Source organism: Megascapheus bottae, chromosome 1 (genome assembly GCF_031878675.1).
Source record: "Megascapheus bottae isolate mThoBot1 chromosome 1, mThoBot2.hap1, whole genome shotgun sequence".
Lineage (NCBI taxonomy): Eukaryota > Metazoa > Chordata > Mammalia > Rodentia > Geomyidae > Megascapheus > Megascapheus bottae.
Window position 1 is genome coordinate 24814029 of NC_143509.1, and position 16919 is coordinate 24830947.

At 43.0% G+C, this 16919-nt stretch overlaps 1 protein-coding gene across 2 annotated transcripts in view; it reads right to left on the bottom strand.

Moving 5' to 3' along the window:
• Window positions 1-3773: 3773 nt before the first annotated feature.
• Pld1 (phospholipase D1) overlaps window positions 3774-16919 on the bottom strand; it is a 130982-nt gene continuing 117836 nt past the window's right edge. For both annotated transcript variants that reach the window (XM_090338764.1, XM_090338758.1), the window contains 3 exons: window positions 11432-11585; window positions 10347-10464; window positions 3774-7304 (listed from right to left, as the gene is read on the bottom strand). In XM_090338764.1, the coding sequence (XP_090194890.1) occupies window positions 7080-7304; window positions 10347-10464; window positions 11432-11585 (497 nt within the window). In that variant the 3' untranslated portion in view covers window positions 3774-7079. The remainder of the gene's footprint in view (window positions 7305-10346; window positions 10465-11431; window positions 11586-16919) is intronic.

The following is a 16919-nucleotide window of genomic DNA, read 5'->3' on the forward strand; positions in this document are numbered from 1 at the left end:
AAAACTGGGAGAGAACAAAGGAAGGGATGACATTGTCCAAAAAAGAAATGTCCTCTTTATCTGACTTACATGACTGTAACCTCTCTGTATATCACCTTTATAAAAATAATACAAAATTAAAAATTAAGAAAAAGGAACATGGCCTAGACTGGGTACCTATAGATTGTCTAAATACTATTTTTCCCCCATTTGTTTTGTGGTATTAATGTATGAACTAGCTAGGCAAGTGCTTTACTGTTGAACCAGGCTTCCTGCCATGGCTTTTTGTTTTCCAGATGCATCTTTGCTTTCTCCATGTCTACTTTGCAAAAGTTGTTCCAAAAATAAATTCATCCTTGGCACATGCTAATTGCATGGCTGCTTTCTCTGCCCTATCATTTTTTAAAAATCTCTGCTGGCTGTGTTTCACATTCCCGTTTGCTGAGGTAATGCTTAGCTCAGGCTTTTGATATAGGAGTTGCTTCTTAATCAACACCAGGCTGCAAAAACTATTTCTCAAGCATGAAACAATCCCCAGCTCCTGGGGGTAACTGTGACCATGTCCTGCCAGTATCACGGGAGCTTTGTGGGCATCTTTAGTTTCTGCCCCTAGGAGAATGAAGAGCCTGGCAGTAGCAGCCAAAGCTCAAGTCTCGGGTGTGACCCTCAAAGCCCAAATAGCCTTGTTTCAAAAGCTTAGATTAATGGCATTCATGTTCAAAATGTTTACTTTGTTCATCAAAGCAGCATGATTTTTCAGAGTAAAGTTTAAAGGAGACCCATTTCTAGGAGTAAAAATAGCTTATTATAATTGACTTTAATACTTCTGTGAGCCAAATATTTGTATTTCGATGGTTCAAATGATCTTTGTTTCTCTTCCAATGTCTGGTTCCTTAGCCTTTTCAGCTCTAGGTTCCCGTTCATTCTAAGTAGACTTAGTTGTCAGGTAAAATGCAGGCTGTGAGTGGAGAGATGGGGAGAACAAGGAAGGGGATAACATTGATCAAGGTGCATTGTGCTTATAAACTGACACATTGGATTGAAACCCCGTTGGCAACTGCTAAAAAATAATACAAAATGCATTGTGTCCAGTTAAGTCTGAATTTCATATAAATAATGACTAATATTTAAGTACAAGTCTACACCAGACGCGCTTATACTAAAAAAAAAGGTGGTGGCTCACGCCTGTAATCCTAGCTACTCAGGAGGCAGAGATCTGAGGATCAAGGTTCAAAGCCAGCCCAGGCACAAAAAGACCTGAGACTCTGGTCTCCAATTAACCTCTAGAAAATGGGAAGTGGGGCTTGGCCCTAGGGTAGGGTGGTAGCCTTGAGCTGAAGAGCTCAGGGATAATACCCAGGCCGAGTTCAAGCCCCATGACCCACAAAATAAATAAATAAATAAATAAATAAAGTACTGATAAATTTAATGAAAGAAATATGAAACCTAAACTCAAGACTATAAAGCATTACTGAAAGAAACTAAAGGGGCTCGAAAGAGATGGAAAGATAGCTCTTGTCCAAGGATCAAGAAGTTTTATACTATTAAAACTATAATATTTTTAAAAATGATCTGTAGGTTCAAATGGAATCAGTAACTGATTCTTTGTAGAATCAGTTTTGGTTCTTTGTAGAAACTGACATGATAATCATGAAATTTATTCAAAGCCCAAGGGATCCAGAAAAACAGAAATAATCTTGGAAAAAACAGCAAACTGGAGAACTCACTGTACAAGTTCAACACTAAATGATAAAAATTAAGGTCACTGGCATAAGAACAGATGGATGGAATTGTATAATAGAACAGAATAGCAATCCCAGAATAAGCTGACTGTTACCAAGGGCACTGGGTTTTTATAAGAACTACAAAGACCAGGCCGGGAGTTTGGCCTAGTGATTAAAGTGCTTGCCTAGCATGCACGAAGGCTCGGGTTCAATTCCTTGGTACCACATACATAGAAAAAAGCCGGAAGTGGTGCTGAGGCTCAAGTGGTAGAGCTCTAACCTTGAGAAAGTCCAGGGACAGTGCTCAGGCCCTGAGCTCAAGCCCAGGACTGGAAAAAACAAAAAAACAAAAAAAAAAAACAAAGAAAACCAAAAAAAACTACAAAGACCAGAGGGAAAGGGCAGTCCCCTTAAAGTTAAACAGCCAGTTACTGTATTACATGCAATTTCCATTTTAGGTCTATCCTAAGAGAAATGCAAGCACAAAATTGTGTAGAGATACTCATAGTAACATTGTTAATAAGGACTAGAAGGTATAAACACTCAATCTCCATCAATTGACAGGTGGACAAGATTTGGTAAATCCTTATAATGGAATATTAATTCTAAAATGAATAGTTCAATATGCTATAACAGGAATGAACATTAAAAACATTTTGAATGAAAAATGAAAAAAATCATATGATATGGGTTATACTTACATGAAAGTGTCCAGGAATGGAAAATCTGTGGGGCTGGGAAAGTGATGAGCTGAGTGAAGAACAGATAAGGGTACTAAGTTGTGTGTGTGTATGTGTGTGTGTGTGTGCGCACTGAGGCTTGAAATCAGGACCTTGAGTTTTTACTTGGCTTTTCTTCACTTATGATTGGCACTCTACTACTTGAGCCATTTTCAACTTTTTGCTGCTTAATTGAAGCTAAGACTCTTAGATTTGTCTGCCTGGGCTGGCTTTGAACCATCTTTACATCCAAGCCTCCTGAGTGGCAGGATTCCCAGAGGTGAGTCACTGGTACCCAGCAGGGTACTGATGTCCTGACACAAGTGACCAGTAAGTCTAATCCTGAGGACGCTCATCCATGTCTCCTATCCTCCCAGCTATATGCTAAGCAGATGAATTGTGTGGTATGTCACTTAGATCTCAACAAAGCTGTTACAGAAATACATTATTCACTGTTAGTTGGAATTCCAGTTTCACAGAGGGCCCTACAGTTTGATGTGCTAAATCTGGCTACTATATTTTAAGAGGAAATTGCTAATTAGCTGTTAGTGATTGCTCAGTAATATCTAATCTTCTTTGGCCCCAGGAACTATACTACCTTCTCTCCTGAACAACTTGCTCTTTGCTTTGTGCCAAAACCACCTCTCTTGCAGGACAGAAGTCTAGATTATGTTCTGCTCTTGTGAGAATTAATTCCTTTATCACATTGCATCCAAAAGTTTTCAAGCTGAGTAGAAGAGGATTAGAGCAATCTGATTTTGTGGCTTTTTGCCAGTCTACAGCAATGTTATATTTTTAAATAGGAGGTTAGCAGATGAGCAGAAATATTGAAGACTTATTTCCTTCTTTTTCTTTCAAATCAATGTTTTTCAAACATTGTTGCATATTAATACATGTGGGAAGATGTGAAGATTCCAAATGCTTCAGCCTCATGTATCAGAAGATGCAGAGTGGCTGCTGGGCACGAGTGGGTCATGTCTATAATCTTACTGACTTGGGAGGCTGTGATCTTGGGATCTAGGTTTGAAGCCAGCCTGGGCAGGTAAATCTAAGATACTCAGGAAAAGCTGGAAGCTCAAGTGGTAGAGCACTAGTCTTGAGTAAAGAGCTGCTCAGGGACAGCCTTCAAGCCCTAGAACCTATAAAAAGAATGTTAGTTTTGTCTCATGATATATCACAATCTCCTCTGCAACTGTGTGCCACATCAGAATTACGAACATGCCTGCAGTTGGAAACTAGTGGCTCATGCCTGTAATCCTAGCTACTCAAGAGGCTGAGATCTGAGGATCGACATTCAAAGCCAGCCCAAATAAGCAAGTCCTTGAAACTCTTAGCTCTAATTAATCAGCAAAAAGCCAAAGTAGAGGTGTGGCTCAAAGTAGTAGAACAGAAAAAGCTAAGCAAGAGAGGGAGGTTCTGAGTTTAAGCCAATACTGTCTCACACACACTCACATACACATATCCCCCACCACACCTGCACTTGTGACTTCATAGCTGTGTGGAGAGCTGTGTCCTTGAACAGCTGACCAGCCAAGCTTGGCCACTCTGAAGAGTCCCAGCTAGCCAAAGGCATTCTCTCTCCATTTCTCATAAGGACAAGACTTTTATTCTCTCTTGAAAACAAGGATGACAGATCAGCTGGGTATGAGGTACAGCATTTTTAGGTGTTCCCAAAGACGATAGTGATTTGGAAGAACAGATTCATCACTGTTTTTCAAGACTTTAAAGACTGTACACAGGTACGTTTTTATCAGGCATTGTGTGGTCATGATAAATGGCTTGAAGCTCTAGTGCGGAATGGCAGGAAGGGAGGTCTGACTGATCCTCGTGGCTGTCTTCCAGGATATTCTTGTAGAACTTGTGACTGCAAGAGAAGATCATTGTACCACTCAACCACCTGGCACAGTTCTGTCCTGTGGTTCTATGCCTGGTTTGGAGAAGACAGATCAGACTTGACTCGGACTGAGTAAGAAGAATTCTTGTCTGAGGCCCAGTGCTTCACTTCATTAGTTCTCTCCTTTAGACATCTCTTACGTGCTGAGTCTGATCCAGGTTAACTGAGTATAGCACTCAGTGAGGTCTTTGCTCGTGGAACTCCCATGCTAGTCAGTGGCGATGGATAAACACAAAATCCCATAATGCCACAGGGCGAAAAGCAATTTACATCATTTCCCCTTCCGGGCAATGAGGAAAGGAAGAGTGGCCCATCGTGGGCGGCCACAGATTTTCAGGTCCCAGCTCCACCATCACGATATAGGAGGACTTTGAGCTAGTCTTCCCTAACCTGAGCCCCACTGGCCTCATCTATACATGGGGTGGGGTTGGGTTGAGTTGCTTCTCAAGGTCCTTTAAGGACCTTTTATTTTTCATGGTTTGTTAAGAGCATCTTGTACAAAGCTAAAAGCCAGTATTTTTTTTTAATCTTGTAAGGTTTGTTTTAATTTGGTGATACTAATTTTTAAAAATTTGAACTCAAGGTCTAGTGACTGCTTGGCTTGTTTGAAGGCTGGCATTCTATCACTGGAGACTTGCCTCCAGTCCTTTTGCCAGTTACTTTGGAGATCAAGTTTTGAGCAGTTGGCTCTAGCCTTTTTCTTTTGTGTGTGTGTGGGGGGGATCGTGGGGCTTGAACTCGGCCTGAGTGCTGTCCCTAAGCTCTTCAGCTCAAGGCTACCATACCACCTTACCCTTGAACCAAGCCCCACTTCCCGTTTTCTAGGGGTTGGAGAGGAATCTCAGGTCCTTTTGTGCCTGTGCTGGCTTTGAACCTTGATCCTTAGATCTCAGCCTCCTCAGTAGCTAGGATTATATGCATGAGCCAGCACTGACTAAAAACATTTGAAAATATTAAAAGAAAACAAACTGGTTGGGCTCTGGTGGCTCACACCTGCAATCCTAGCTACTCAGGAGGCTGCGATCTGAGGACTGCAGTTTGAAGTCAGCTCAGGTAGGAAAAGTCTGAGACTCTTACCTCCAGTTAACTGCAAAAAGCTGGAAATGGATCTGTGTCCCATGTGCTAGCCTTGGGCAAGAAAGCTCAGTAATAGTGTTCAGTCCCTGAGTTCAAGCCCTAGTATCAGCATATACGTGCACACACACACATATACACAGCCTAAATATATTTAGTACTTCAAGTGTAATCTCACTTTGTTTCAATATAAAAATGCCTTATTTACAGTGGCTGCAGAAAGCAGTCATTGTACCATCCTCACTGTTTATTCATGGAAGTATGCTTCTACCATTTGTCACAAAGTCTCACCCCATTGACAAACAGTCCTCTCCTGAGTCTGACACCAACTCACCTACTAATCAATATCATTGGCTTTGGAGCCTGGCATCATCTTCCCAGCTAGAATATCAGCTCATGAAACAGGGACTGGGAGATTGAAGAACGGCCAAGGGGGATTCTGCCCTGGCAATCTCCCACCTCGTTCTATCACCACACCAGTACCATGTGTACCAGTCCCGAGCCTCTGAGAGTGCTTCATGTGATCAGAAGTCTGTTTAGTAAACTCAAACCTTTGGACTACCAAGGGTACCTGCACATCTGGAAAGGAGAAATGGCTTTCCAGAATGGTTCACAGACAGGACAATGGGATGAATAATTTGCACCATTTCTTCAGGGGCCCTGTGAAATACTGGGGCCTATTTAACCATGCAAACAAAATAGGATCTAGTTTCTCATCAGTGACCATAAGGGGACAACATGAGGGCTGTCAAAGGGACTCTGGTATTAACTTGCTGGAAGTCATTCAGTGTAGATGTTCTTCAAAGACAAATTTCATTCACTGCTTTGATTCCGAAATGAAGAAATTCAGATTTCAATCAAGCTAGGAGGTCAGAATAGAAGGGAATTGTGGGGGATGCTAAGGAATCTTCTCTCAGACTCTCATGGCACCTAAGCAGTTTTGAAGGCTTCTGCTGAGATTTACTTATAACACACCTCATATCCTATCCCATGCTTTCTAATTTCATCATGTGTACTCAGTCATAAGCACACATCTTAGCAGTTGTTTTGGCAACAGAGTGACATCTCCGTGTCCATACTGGAAGTGAGCTCCTTCTTGTCATTCTGTGGTATCGGAATGGCTATCCACGTTATCACAAGGGCCTCACCTGGGCTTCTGTATAAAGTCTGCCCAGTTCTTGCACTATCTGAAAAGGAGCATGGACTAAGTCCTTGGTTGGGTGTGAACACTCCTACTTGAGAACCAGCTGGACAGGGCCACCTCACGTAACCTTGAGGAATCTTAAAACAACCCTAGAGCTTGTATACAATGACAGCCCAAGCACCGTGATCATGAAGTAGGAGATGAGGCAGATGCAGTGGAGGATAGCTGACTGCACAAAGGACAAGGAACCTGGACCCCAGACACTGCTTGAGCTCTGCTAGCAGAGGAGATGGATTTTGCTATTATGGAATTTGTTCCTGTGATTTAAACCGATTATATACTACTAAGAAGAAGAAAGTCCTTTTCACTGGGATGGGAATTGGAGTGGGAAGCTGTGTACTAAGAACGCTGGCCTTGCACATGTATGCCTGTCTTCTTCAGCCATTCCCAAGTGAAACACCAGTGCAACAGGCCTGGCCCTGGCTGTGTGGTCCCGGGAAGCCTCTGTGTGATGCAGTCTTCCGAGCAGCAAGCACGCGTAGGTCTTAAGTCCAAACCTCCATGGGCACTATGGCCTCTTTAGTTCCAACAGGAGGTAGGAGGTTTTCCTCAGACAAGAAATAAAGGGGGAATTGGACCAGGAACCCACGGATCTTCTTTAGTTCTTCCTCAGCACGAAGGGGATCTTCCCTGGCTAGGATGGGCTTGTTGATGAAGTCTCGGAGCTGCACTAGGTTGTGTACTTCGTCGTTAGGAAGGCACCGGAATACCTGGTGAGAACACAAATTGGAAGCAGAGTGATTGGTCTAAGAGCAAAAGCTTCATGCAAGTAAACAAAAGCTGGCTTGTGGGAACCACACACCGTCCACGGGGAAGGCCAGACTTTAGAGTTCCTGCTCTTATCTACCTAGAAAGCAATTGCTAGGTTTTTTCCATCCAAAAACACCTGTGGATTCTTTTTTTATCTAATTCATTGAAGAATAAACTCTCACGATTGGTAAGGAGTTACACTATTGTTACTCCATGAATTTGAAGAATATTCATTATCCCAAGATCTCCTTCCCATGTAATATCAATCATTATCAACATGTAACACTTTGCCCACTGAAAACAAGTCTCGGACATCAAAAAGAAATCACTGCTGTATATTCAACGTGGATGTCTTCAAAAATGACATGTATATTTATGGCACCATCTTCAGATCTAAGAAAATTAATTCCACATGTCACTTAAGAAGTCCTGGGTTCAGAATTATTCGGTTAGTCCCAAATGTCTTTTATATCACAGTTCCCCCCAAATATAGGATCATAGAAGACTAACACAATGCATTTGTAAACTTATATTTTAACAGATTCTATTCACACCATCTACTGGATTCTGGCCGGAGTCTGCAATATGAACTAAAGCATGCAGAGAGTGGTCATGTGTGGTTAGGAAAGATGAATTCTTGAGCTTGAAGGGATGAAAGTCATAGGGCAGAACAGAGTCTACCCAACTTCCTGTAACTGGTCAACAAGTTGAGAGAAGAAAAAGAGCCCCGCTGGGCAAGCAGGGCAAGCAGGGCAAAGGCCCCTGTGGTACAGCCGGTCAGATCTGGCTGAGTCAGCTAGAGCAGCATAGAAGCACACTTCCTGCTCATAGAGACGTGACCCACAGGCACATCTGCCTAGATTGCTGGCCATGAGCTGTCCACGCTCCCTGCACTCCCCGCAAGGACCAATCGGTACCCACCTCAAGTGCCTTACATCAACTCCCTGCTAGGTAATTGGCCGGGGGAGACTCAGGAGGTTGGGGTGCTGAAACTATATAATTCCTGATCTGAGCAATAATAAACGAGACCTGCTCATGCCTGTCCTCCCGGCGTGTGTACTGTGTGCACATCGTTCATGCTCACCTCCTGCCCGAGATCTAGCCCCACAGGCCCCCTCAGTCCCACAGCAGGGCTGCATTCCTCACCAAGGCCTTGAGCGGTCCTGTACCCAGAGTTCACATCATTATGGCCTTCAGCTGTCATGTATAGGGGCCCTTGGGCAGCATGTCATGGCGCATAGCATCTGGAAGTCTTACACATGAACAAAGAGCTCATTGGACCCAGAAGTGTGCGTCTAACAGGCAACCAATCACAGGGTCCGAAGGACACACAGAAAACTCAGCAGGCTGCGTGGAGCCTCTGATTGGGTCTGGAGACTGCTATGGCCCTGTGGCTTTTCAATGATCTTGATAGTCACATAGCTCTTGTCTTGAGATGCCTTATGAATCCCTGCAGAGCGCACCCCAGGTAACACCTTTCCCCTTCCTGTCTAGTGGGAGCTTTGTTTGTGTTCTTCTTCACTAAATCTTTGCTATTTTGCATGTTCAGTAGCCTCATTCCTCAAGACCACTGAGATAGAGGAACCAATGTAGGTGTTGCAATTACTCAGTAGCAGAATCTCAGCTTGATGATTTTCCATCATGGGACACTCTCTATTTCATTAGGTGACAAGTTGCCTTGTCAGGCTCTGCTTATCTCTTGTACATTCCATATCCTAACCAATGGCTACAACTTACCAGGCGAAGCACCTGCTATGAATCAAATGAAGCTAGACTTTAAACAATCTTCTAAAACTAGGAAAGTCCAACCAAGTTGGACATTTGGTGAAGGTAGGAACTTCATCAAAAAAAGGACATTATTTATAATGCATTATGGGCTAAATAGATTCTTCGATTACTTTTATCATCACCACTCTGATGACTCTCCTCCCAATTTATAGGGAGAAAAGGAAGGCTTGATACTAAGACACTATATAGAGCTGTATCACCAGCCGGTGGGTGACCAAATTCAAACTCAGGTCTGCTGATATATGATTCCAAGTCTCTCTCTTCTCTTCATCACTAAATATGCTCAGAGGCCCTCTGAGTGAGGGGATGGGGTGCCACTGAAGATTCTTCTACTTTATAGACCATGATTCTTTTTAATCTTTGCTTTTTAAAATAATTGTTATTGTTGTTACAAAGATGATGTATGGTGAGGCTACAGTTGCATAAGTCAGATAACGCGTCCATTTCTTTTTGGACAATGTCAACTCCTCCCTCCCTCTCACTCAGTTTTCCCCTCCTCTCCCTACCCACACCCTACATGGTTCTTTTCCAGAGTGTCAGTCAAGTGATGACCCCTGGATCTTTGCTTTTTGATGTCTGGAAAGATACAGCTTTAAAACTTAGGTATATGCTAGTACTTTGGTTGTTGGTTTGTTCTAGTCCTGGGCTTGAACTCAGGGCCCAGGTGCTGTCGCTGAGCTTTTTTTGCTCAAGGCTAACACTCTACCCCTTGAGCCATAGCTCAACTTCCAGCTTTCTTGTGTTTAATTGGAAATAAGAGTTTTATGAACTTTCTTGCCTGAGCTGGCTCTGAATCACAATCCTCAGATTTCAGCCTCCTGAATAGCTAGGATTACAAGCCTGAGCCACCAGTGCCTGGCTTATACCTTTTATAAGGTATATACCTGACCAAGAATATGCAAGCTGGACATTGAAAGCCCATGCCTATAATCCTAGTTACTCACAAGGCTGAGATTTGAAAATCATAGTTCAAAGCCATCCAGGGAAGAAAAGCCAATGAAATAAATATCTAAATTAATAGCAAAAAGCTAGTTGAGATGTGACTCAGGCACCAGCTTTGAATGAGAAAGCCTAAGCCTGAGCTCAAGCTGTAGTACTGGCAAAGCAAAAAAAATTCTACACCAATGAAATGCAGAAATAATGACATGATTTTCTCTTGTGCATGATGAAATTTAATTTTTAAAAGGACAAGAGAAGAAATAGGCAAACCTCACCTTATCATAAACGGTAGCATTTCGAGCTGCTGTTGAGACCCACACATCCTTGAAGAATTTGTCACACACAGGGTCCTGAATGTCCTCACTTGGGTCAGAAAGATAACCCAAGACAACCCTGAAATACAAAGAACTTCAAAACTGAGTGGCAAAGAATTTTCTGCCTCCATTGTTTCTAGTGGTGAGAGTTAAGTCAGGCACTCAGCCACACGAGTCCTGGGAGGAACAGAATCAAGAGAAGCCATAATCTCATATGTAAATATGGCTGCTGGATAGAGCCCAGACTGGGTGGGTGGGGGGAGATGGAGGGAGGATGGAAACAGGGGACACAGCAGTCCTGCTGGTATGGCAGAGGGGGGCTATGGCCTGGTGGTAGGAAGGCCATATTTGCATATGTGAGTTCATGGCTTTTTTTGAATGCCTCGCAAGGACAGAAGTGACCAGAGGATGGACTATCTTATTTGTACTTAGGTAAGCATGCCAAGCAAACTGTCAAATTCAGATCATGGTTTGAAGCCAGCTACCCTGGGCAGAAGAATCTGTTAAGACTTCATTTCCCATTAACCAGCAAAGACCAGACTGGAGGCATTTCATGGCTCAAGTGGTAGAAATGCCAAATGTGAGCAAAGAAAGCTAAGCAAATATGAGGCTCTGAGTTCAAGTTCTGGTACATACACTAATAATAATGATCATCATCATAATAATGTTTACATCTGTCACCAGTAGACACTGGTGAGCTTTTTAGTAATTCTGATTGTATCCTGTACTACCCAATCAGTTCAACTTTTAACAACAAGCTGACTTTTAAACACTTAAATGCATTCTTGTGATTTGGTCGGGTCTTAAAGCAATTCGTATATTTGAAATTCTAGTTTGTCTTACTGTACATTAAACAATGGGATATGAAAAGGAAAGAGCTATGTGAGCCTGTGGAATGGTTTCACACTGGGCCCACAGTGTGTGCAGGGAGACACTGCCATCCAGAAGCCTGGCCTGGCTGCATGTGGTCAGGGCAGGGGGTGGCCCTGGAAACTGGGGAGGTAACCATGACATACGCAGAGGAGACCCAGGGTTGGGGAGCTGACCTGAAGCACTGCAGGCGAAGGCCTTGAGCAAAGCGGCCGGCCTGGTACTCTTTCCCATCCATCACGGCGGGGACGGTCTCCGTGTCCTGCACCATGATTGCCATCTCGCTGTCCCGCTTTCCCAGCATGCTGCGGTCGTTGATGTTGGCAGAGCCTGAGGAGACAGAGAGATACATAACACCCTTCGTGACAGAGGCCCTACCCACCAATTCTTCTCCCCCGACCCCAAGACCCTGTGGCTCATGTCTGTCATCCTACCTCCTCAGGAGACTGAGATCTGAGGATCGAGGTTTAAAATCAGTACTGGCAAAAGAAACAAATCTGTGAGGCTTACTCTTGGTAACTGTCCAAGAGCCAGAAGTGTGGCTGTGGATCAAGCAGCAGAATCCTAGCTTTGAATGAAAAAGCTTATGACAAGAAAATCAAGCTATCTAGGTTCAAGCTACCTAGGGGAAGATTGCTTTAAGCATGGGACAAATCTTGACCAATCAAAACCAGATGTGGTAAATTGATTTTTTTTTAGGTAATTTTATTATTTAGCTTAGGAATAGGTGCTGGAATAGTTCTAGCAACCCAAAAGTTTCTGAGGAAGTTTATCTTTCTAAAGTTTCTAGAAGGTTAGAAAAAAATGGATGTTAACATTGAGTAACTGACTTGAAAGGTTAATCTCCTTTTATTTTTTTTTGTCAGTACTGGGGCTTGAACTCGGCCTGGACGCTGTGCCCTAGTTTTTTTGCTCAAAGCTGGTACTCTACCACTTGAGCCATAGTTCCACCTGTGGCTTTGTTAGTTACCTGGAAACAAGAATCTCTCAGGCTTGTCTGTCCAGACTTGCTTTGAACTGCGATCCTTAGATCTCAGCTAGTAGCCATCAATACTAGCCTAACCTTTTTGAAACCTTTCAATAGTTAACTATAAGTAACTTTTTGGTTTTGTTGGTATTTTTTTTAGTGGTATTGGGGTTTGAATTTATGGCTTTTCACTCATTGGACAGGTACTTTACAGCTTGAGTCACAACCCTAGCTCTTTGTTGAGCTATTTTTTAGGTAGAGTCTCATCCTTCTTCGTGGGGTCAGCCTTGAAGCCTGGTTCTCCCGCTCAGGGCAAACCTCACCATCTCTACCAATGGAGTCAATGGTACCACAAACTCCTGCCACCACATCTGGCTTGTTTATTGAGATGAGGGAGGGGGTCTCGATGTTTTGCCTGGACTAGTCTTAAAGCCTGATTCTCCCTTCTCCACATCCTATGTACCTGAATTACAGGTGTATGACACTAGGTCTAATGGATCCTTATGAAAATTTTCAAAATCGTGATTATTTCCAGATGAACACAAAAAAGAACTGTCAGCTTTACAATGTCATTGTACCAAAGACCAAGGCATGATATTCAATTCATTCTTTATGTTTGTTTGTTCTTCAGTAAAACTTTAGTATTATCATTATGGGAGGGAATCTTCCATAAGTCAATCTTTTTTCTTTTATGCTGCTGATTTTTCTTTGGCCAGTCTTAGGGCTTAAACTCAGGGCCTAAGCACTGTCCATCTATCTCAAGGCTAGAGCTCTATAACTTCAGCCACACCACCACTTCAGCTTTTCTATATAATGGTACTGAGGAATCGAATCCAGGTCTTTGTGCATGCTAGCCAAGCACTCTACCATTAGGCCAAACTCCTAGTTGTGCTACTGATTCTTTATGTTTTATGACAGGTAGATTTTTAAGTACTTATTTTTGTGGGTGGTGGGGCTTGAACTCTGAGCTTACAACCCTACCCCTTGAGCCACAGTGCCACTTCGTTTTCTGGTGGTTAATTGGATATAAGAGTCTCATGGTCTTTAGTGGCTGGGCGGGCTTTGAACCTTGATCCTCAGATCTCAGCCTCCTGAGTAGCTAGGATTATAGGCATGAGCCACCACACCCAGCTGGTACTTTATATATTTTCCTGGTAATTTTCACACTGACTTAAAAAGGCAAATGATTTTTTTTTGCCAGTCCTAGACTTGGGCTCAGGGCCTGCACACTGTCCTTGGGTTTTCTCAAGGCTAGAGTTCTACCACTGGAACCACAAACCACTTCCGGCTTTTTTCTATGGATGTGGTACTGAGGAATTGAACCCTGGTCTTCGTGCATGCTAGGCAAGCACTCTACCACTAGGCCAAATTCCCAGCCCCAAGGCAAATGATCTTAAGTGACTATTTTCCCTTTGCCACATGGAATCAGGGTGCCAGAACTGTTTCCATTGTAGCTGGGATTGCAGATGTGAGCTATGGGCCTGGCTTCTGTAAGACAACAGGAAAAGAAAAAGAAAAAAGTAACAATAAAGAAGTAAAAAATGAGGAGGGTGAGTAAGGATGGTCAAAGTACTTTACATACATATATAAAAATAGGACAGTAACACCAGCTGAAATCATTTTAAAAATGGGTATGGGAGCCAGGCCCAGTGGTTCACGCCTGTAATCCTAACTACTCAGGAGGCTGAGATCTGAGGAACAAGGTTCAAAGTCAGCCTGGGCACAAAAGGACCTGAGACTCTTTTCTCCAATTAACCTCTAGAAAAATGAGAAGTGGGGCTTGGCTCAAGGGTAGGGCGGTAGCCTTGAGCTGAAGAGCTCAGGGACAGCTCGCAGGCCGAGTTCAAGCCCCATGACCCACAAGAAAAAGGGTGGGCGGTATGGGAGATGGCAGTGGGCGATTGTGGGGGGGGTAGTTGATGGAGTACATTGAATGCATGTGTGGAAAAGCCATATTTAACCCCTTTCTTCAACTAATGGATGCTATTCAATGCTTTAGAGGGAGAAGGAGGAGGGAGAGGAGAAGGGAAGAGGAGTTGGGACATAACAGGAACTAGAGTGGAAAAACACTAGAACATTATCAACTCAATCAACTCTTTGAGAATGTTCTCAGATGTGAACTGAGATACACTGCCCCTAGATGAGCACTTGAGTCTGAGTCTAGAAAGTGTCTGGCTTTTGTAAAGCCATGCTGGCGAGGATGTCTCATGTGAGCCCCCAGAGAATGGACCCCTCTGATTGAGGGCTGACTCATCCACTGTCTTCTTGCTTGGGCAACAGAATGCCAGTAGAATTAGAAAGTCTCCAGGTGACTACACATCTGACTGAATGAGAGCCCACAAAACCTGTTTGCTCTTCTGAGTTGCCACAGAGATTTAAAAAAAAAAAACAAAAGGCCTTGTATTTTTTCCTTGGGAGAAATCTATTCTCTCAGGAAAAATGTTCTTACAAAGAATAAAAGCAATCCAGACAATGATGGCCCACGCCTATAATCCTGACTACTCAGGAGGCAGAGATCTGAGGATCATGGTTCAAAGCCAGCCTGGGCAAGAAAGTCCATGAGACTCTTATCTCCAATTTACCACTGAAATAGTTAGAAGCACAGCTGTGGCTCAAGTGGTAGAGGACTAGACTTAAGCAAAAATACTCAGGGACAAATCTAGACCCTGAGTCTAAGCCCCATGACCAACTTAAAAAAAAAAGACGAAGAAGACAAAGATGAAATAGGAGAAAGAGAACAAGAAGAAGAAGAAAAAAGAATAAAAAATCAAAAACCCAACAAAATCGACACTAGGAAAAGTGCACAAGGAAGGGGTGGGGAAGACCAAGGGGAGAAGGGTAGACACAAAGAGGGAGAATACAGTCAAGAGTATTGTATATACAAGATTAAGAAAAGTTAAGGGGCATGTGGGTCAAAGGGAGCTGAGGTGAGAATGTGGAAGGGGGCTCCTTTGTCCAATTATTTAAAGATAATTTAAAATTTTTAAAGAAAGAAATTTAGCCCTGTGGGCCAGCAAGCAGGACCTTTCCTTACATATCTCCACAGTTGTTTTCTTTAGTTTCAACAGAGATGATAAAGAATCTGTGCAAAAGCAATCAATTATTTTCAGCCCAAGTGAACTACAGCCTTCAAGGGCTTGCAGACCTTTCTAGAAAAAGAAATAATTAGAAAATTCAACAGACCTACCTGCTAGCTCTGCTTCTGAACCCTGCCTCACATTTACATATTATGTGAAATAAGACTGGCTCAAGGTGAAAATGACCTTTCAAGGACAAATATTTTTATATCTGTCTGTTTTAATTTTAAGAGAGACTGGCTAAATTTTACTTGGCTCTGTTTATATATATCAAGTCAACAAGTATCAATCATTTTCTATTCCAACTGCAATTGCCAAATTTCAACATAAAAATATTCTGAGGAAGCTGGGCATGATGGCTCATGCCTGCAATCCTAGCTACACAGGAGGCTGAGCTCTGAGGTTCAAAGACCACGAGACTCATCTCCATTAACCACTAGAAAACCGCAAGTGGCACTGTGGCTCCAGGGGTAGGATGGTAGCCTTGAGCTGAAGAGCTCAGGGACAATGCCCAGGCCCACGACCAACAACAAATTCTGAGGATAGCTTTTGAAGAAATAAGCCAGAATAGCTTAAGGAAAATGAGAAAAACCTTGAGTATTGAGAAAAGGAGGAGAGATAAAGCTCTAAAGAGCAATGGATCAATCCTGGGCATCAGTGTTCACAATATCATTCCAGCTACTCATGAGGCTGGGATTTGGTGGATTAGGCTCAAAGCCAGCCAGGGCAAAAAAGGCCCAGTGACCCCATCTCTATCAACCAGAAGCTGAACTGGTGGTATGCTCAAGTGGCAGAGCATCAGCTCTGAGCAAGCAAGGCAAGTGAGCAATCCTGATTTCAAACTGGTATGTGTGTATATGTGTATGTATATATGTGCACACATGCATACACACTGGCTTTAGAACTATTTTCCCAATTATCTTCCTGCTAAAACAGCATAGTTTTAATTATTAGAGAGGGGACATTTCTTTTCTCAGAGGACATGAAAAGTCATATTCATTGCCAGAAACACTTTATGACATTAAAGAACGATAGCTGAGAAACTACATATTACTTAAAGCAGACGAGCAGGCTTTCCTGATGGTGGACATAGCACATGGCAGCAGTGTGAACTCATCCCCTCGAGCCAGTACTGTGGCTACTTACTCATTCTGTGTTACCTCCTGGCCTCCCGTGTGCTCATGAACGTAATATTAAAAGGCAGAAACAATTCCCTGCTTATGCAAGGAAGCCTTTAGCATGTATAAAATGGGAATGAGGCTACACTGCCACGTTGCTGGCCAAGTGGCTGCAATCTGGGTGGAACTTATGAGCAGAATGTGAGTCAGCCAATGGCAAGAGGCCTTGGTATGTCCTTGAGCAGAAAGACGGCTGACCTTACCTCAGGGGACAGTGCTTCCATTAGTTATGCACCCCTCCTTTTCCCTCCCTCCTTTTCTCTTCCCTCACCAACTCAGCTAGCTAGCTCCTTCTGATTACTGACTCCCAAAACACAGACATTAGGAAAATATATACAGTAGGTTATAGGCAGCAATATCTTAATATCCTTCTGACTTGGATTTCTATAACTTCAGATCAATGGGAATGGTTAGCTGCAGGTGCTATAAATATGTGAAAACT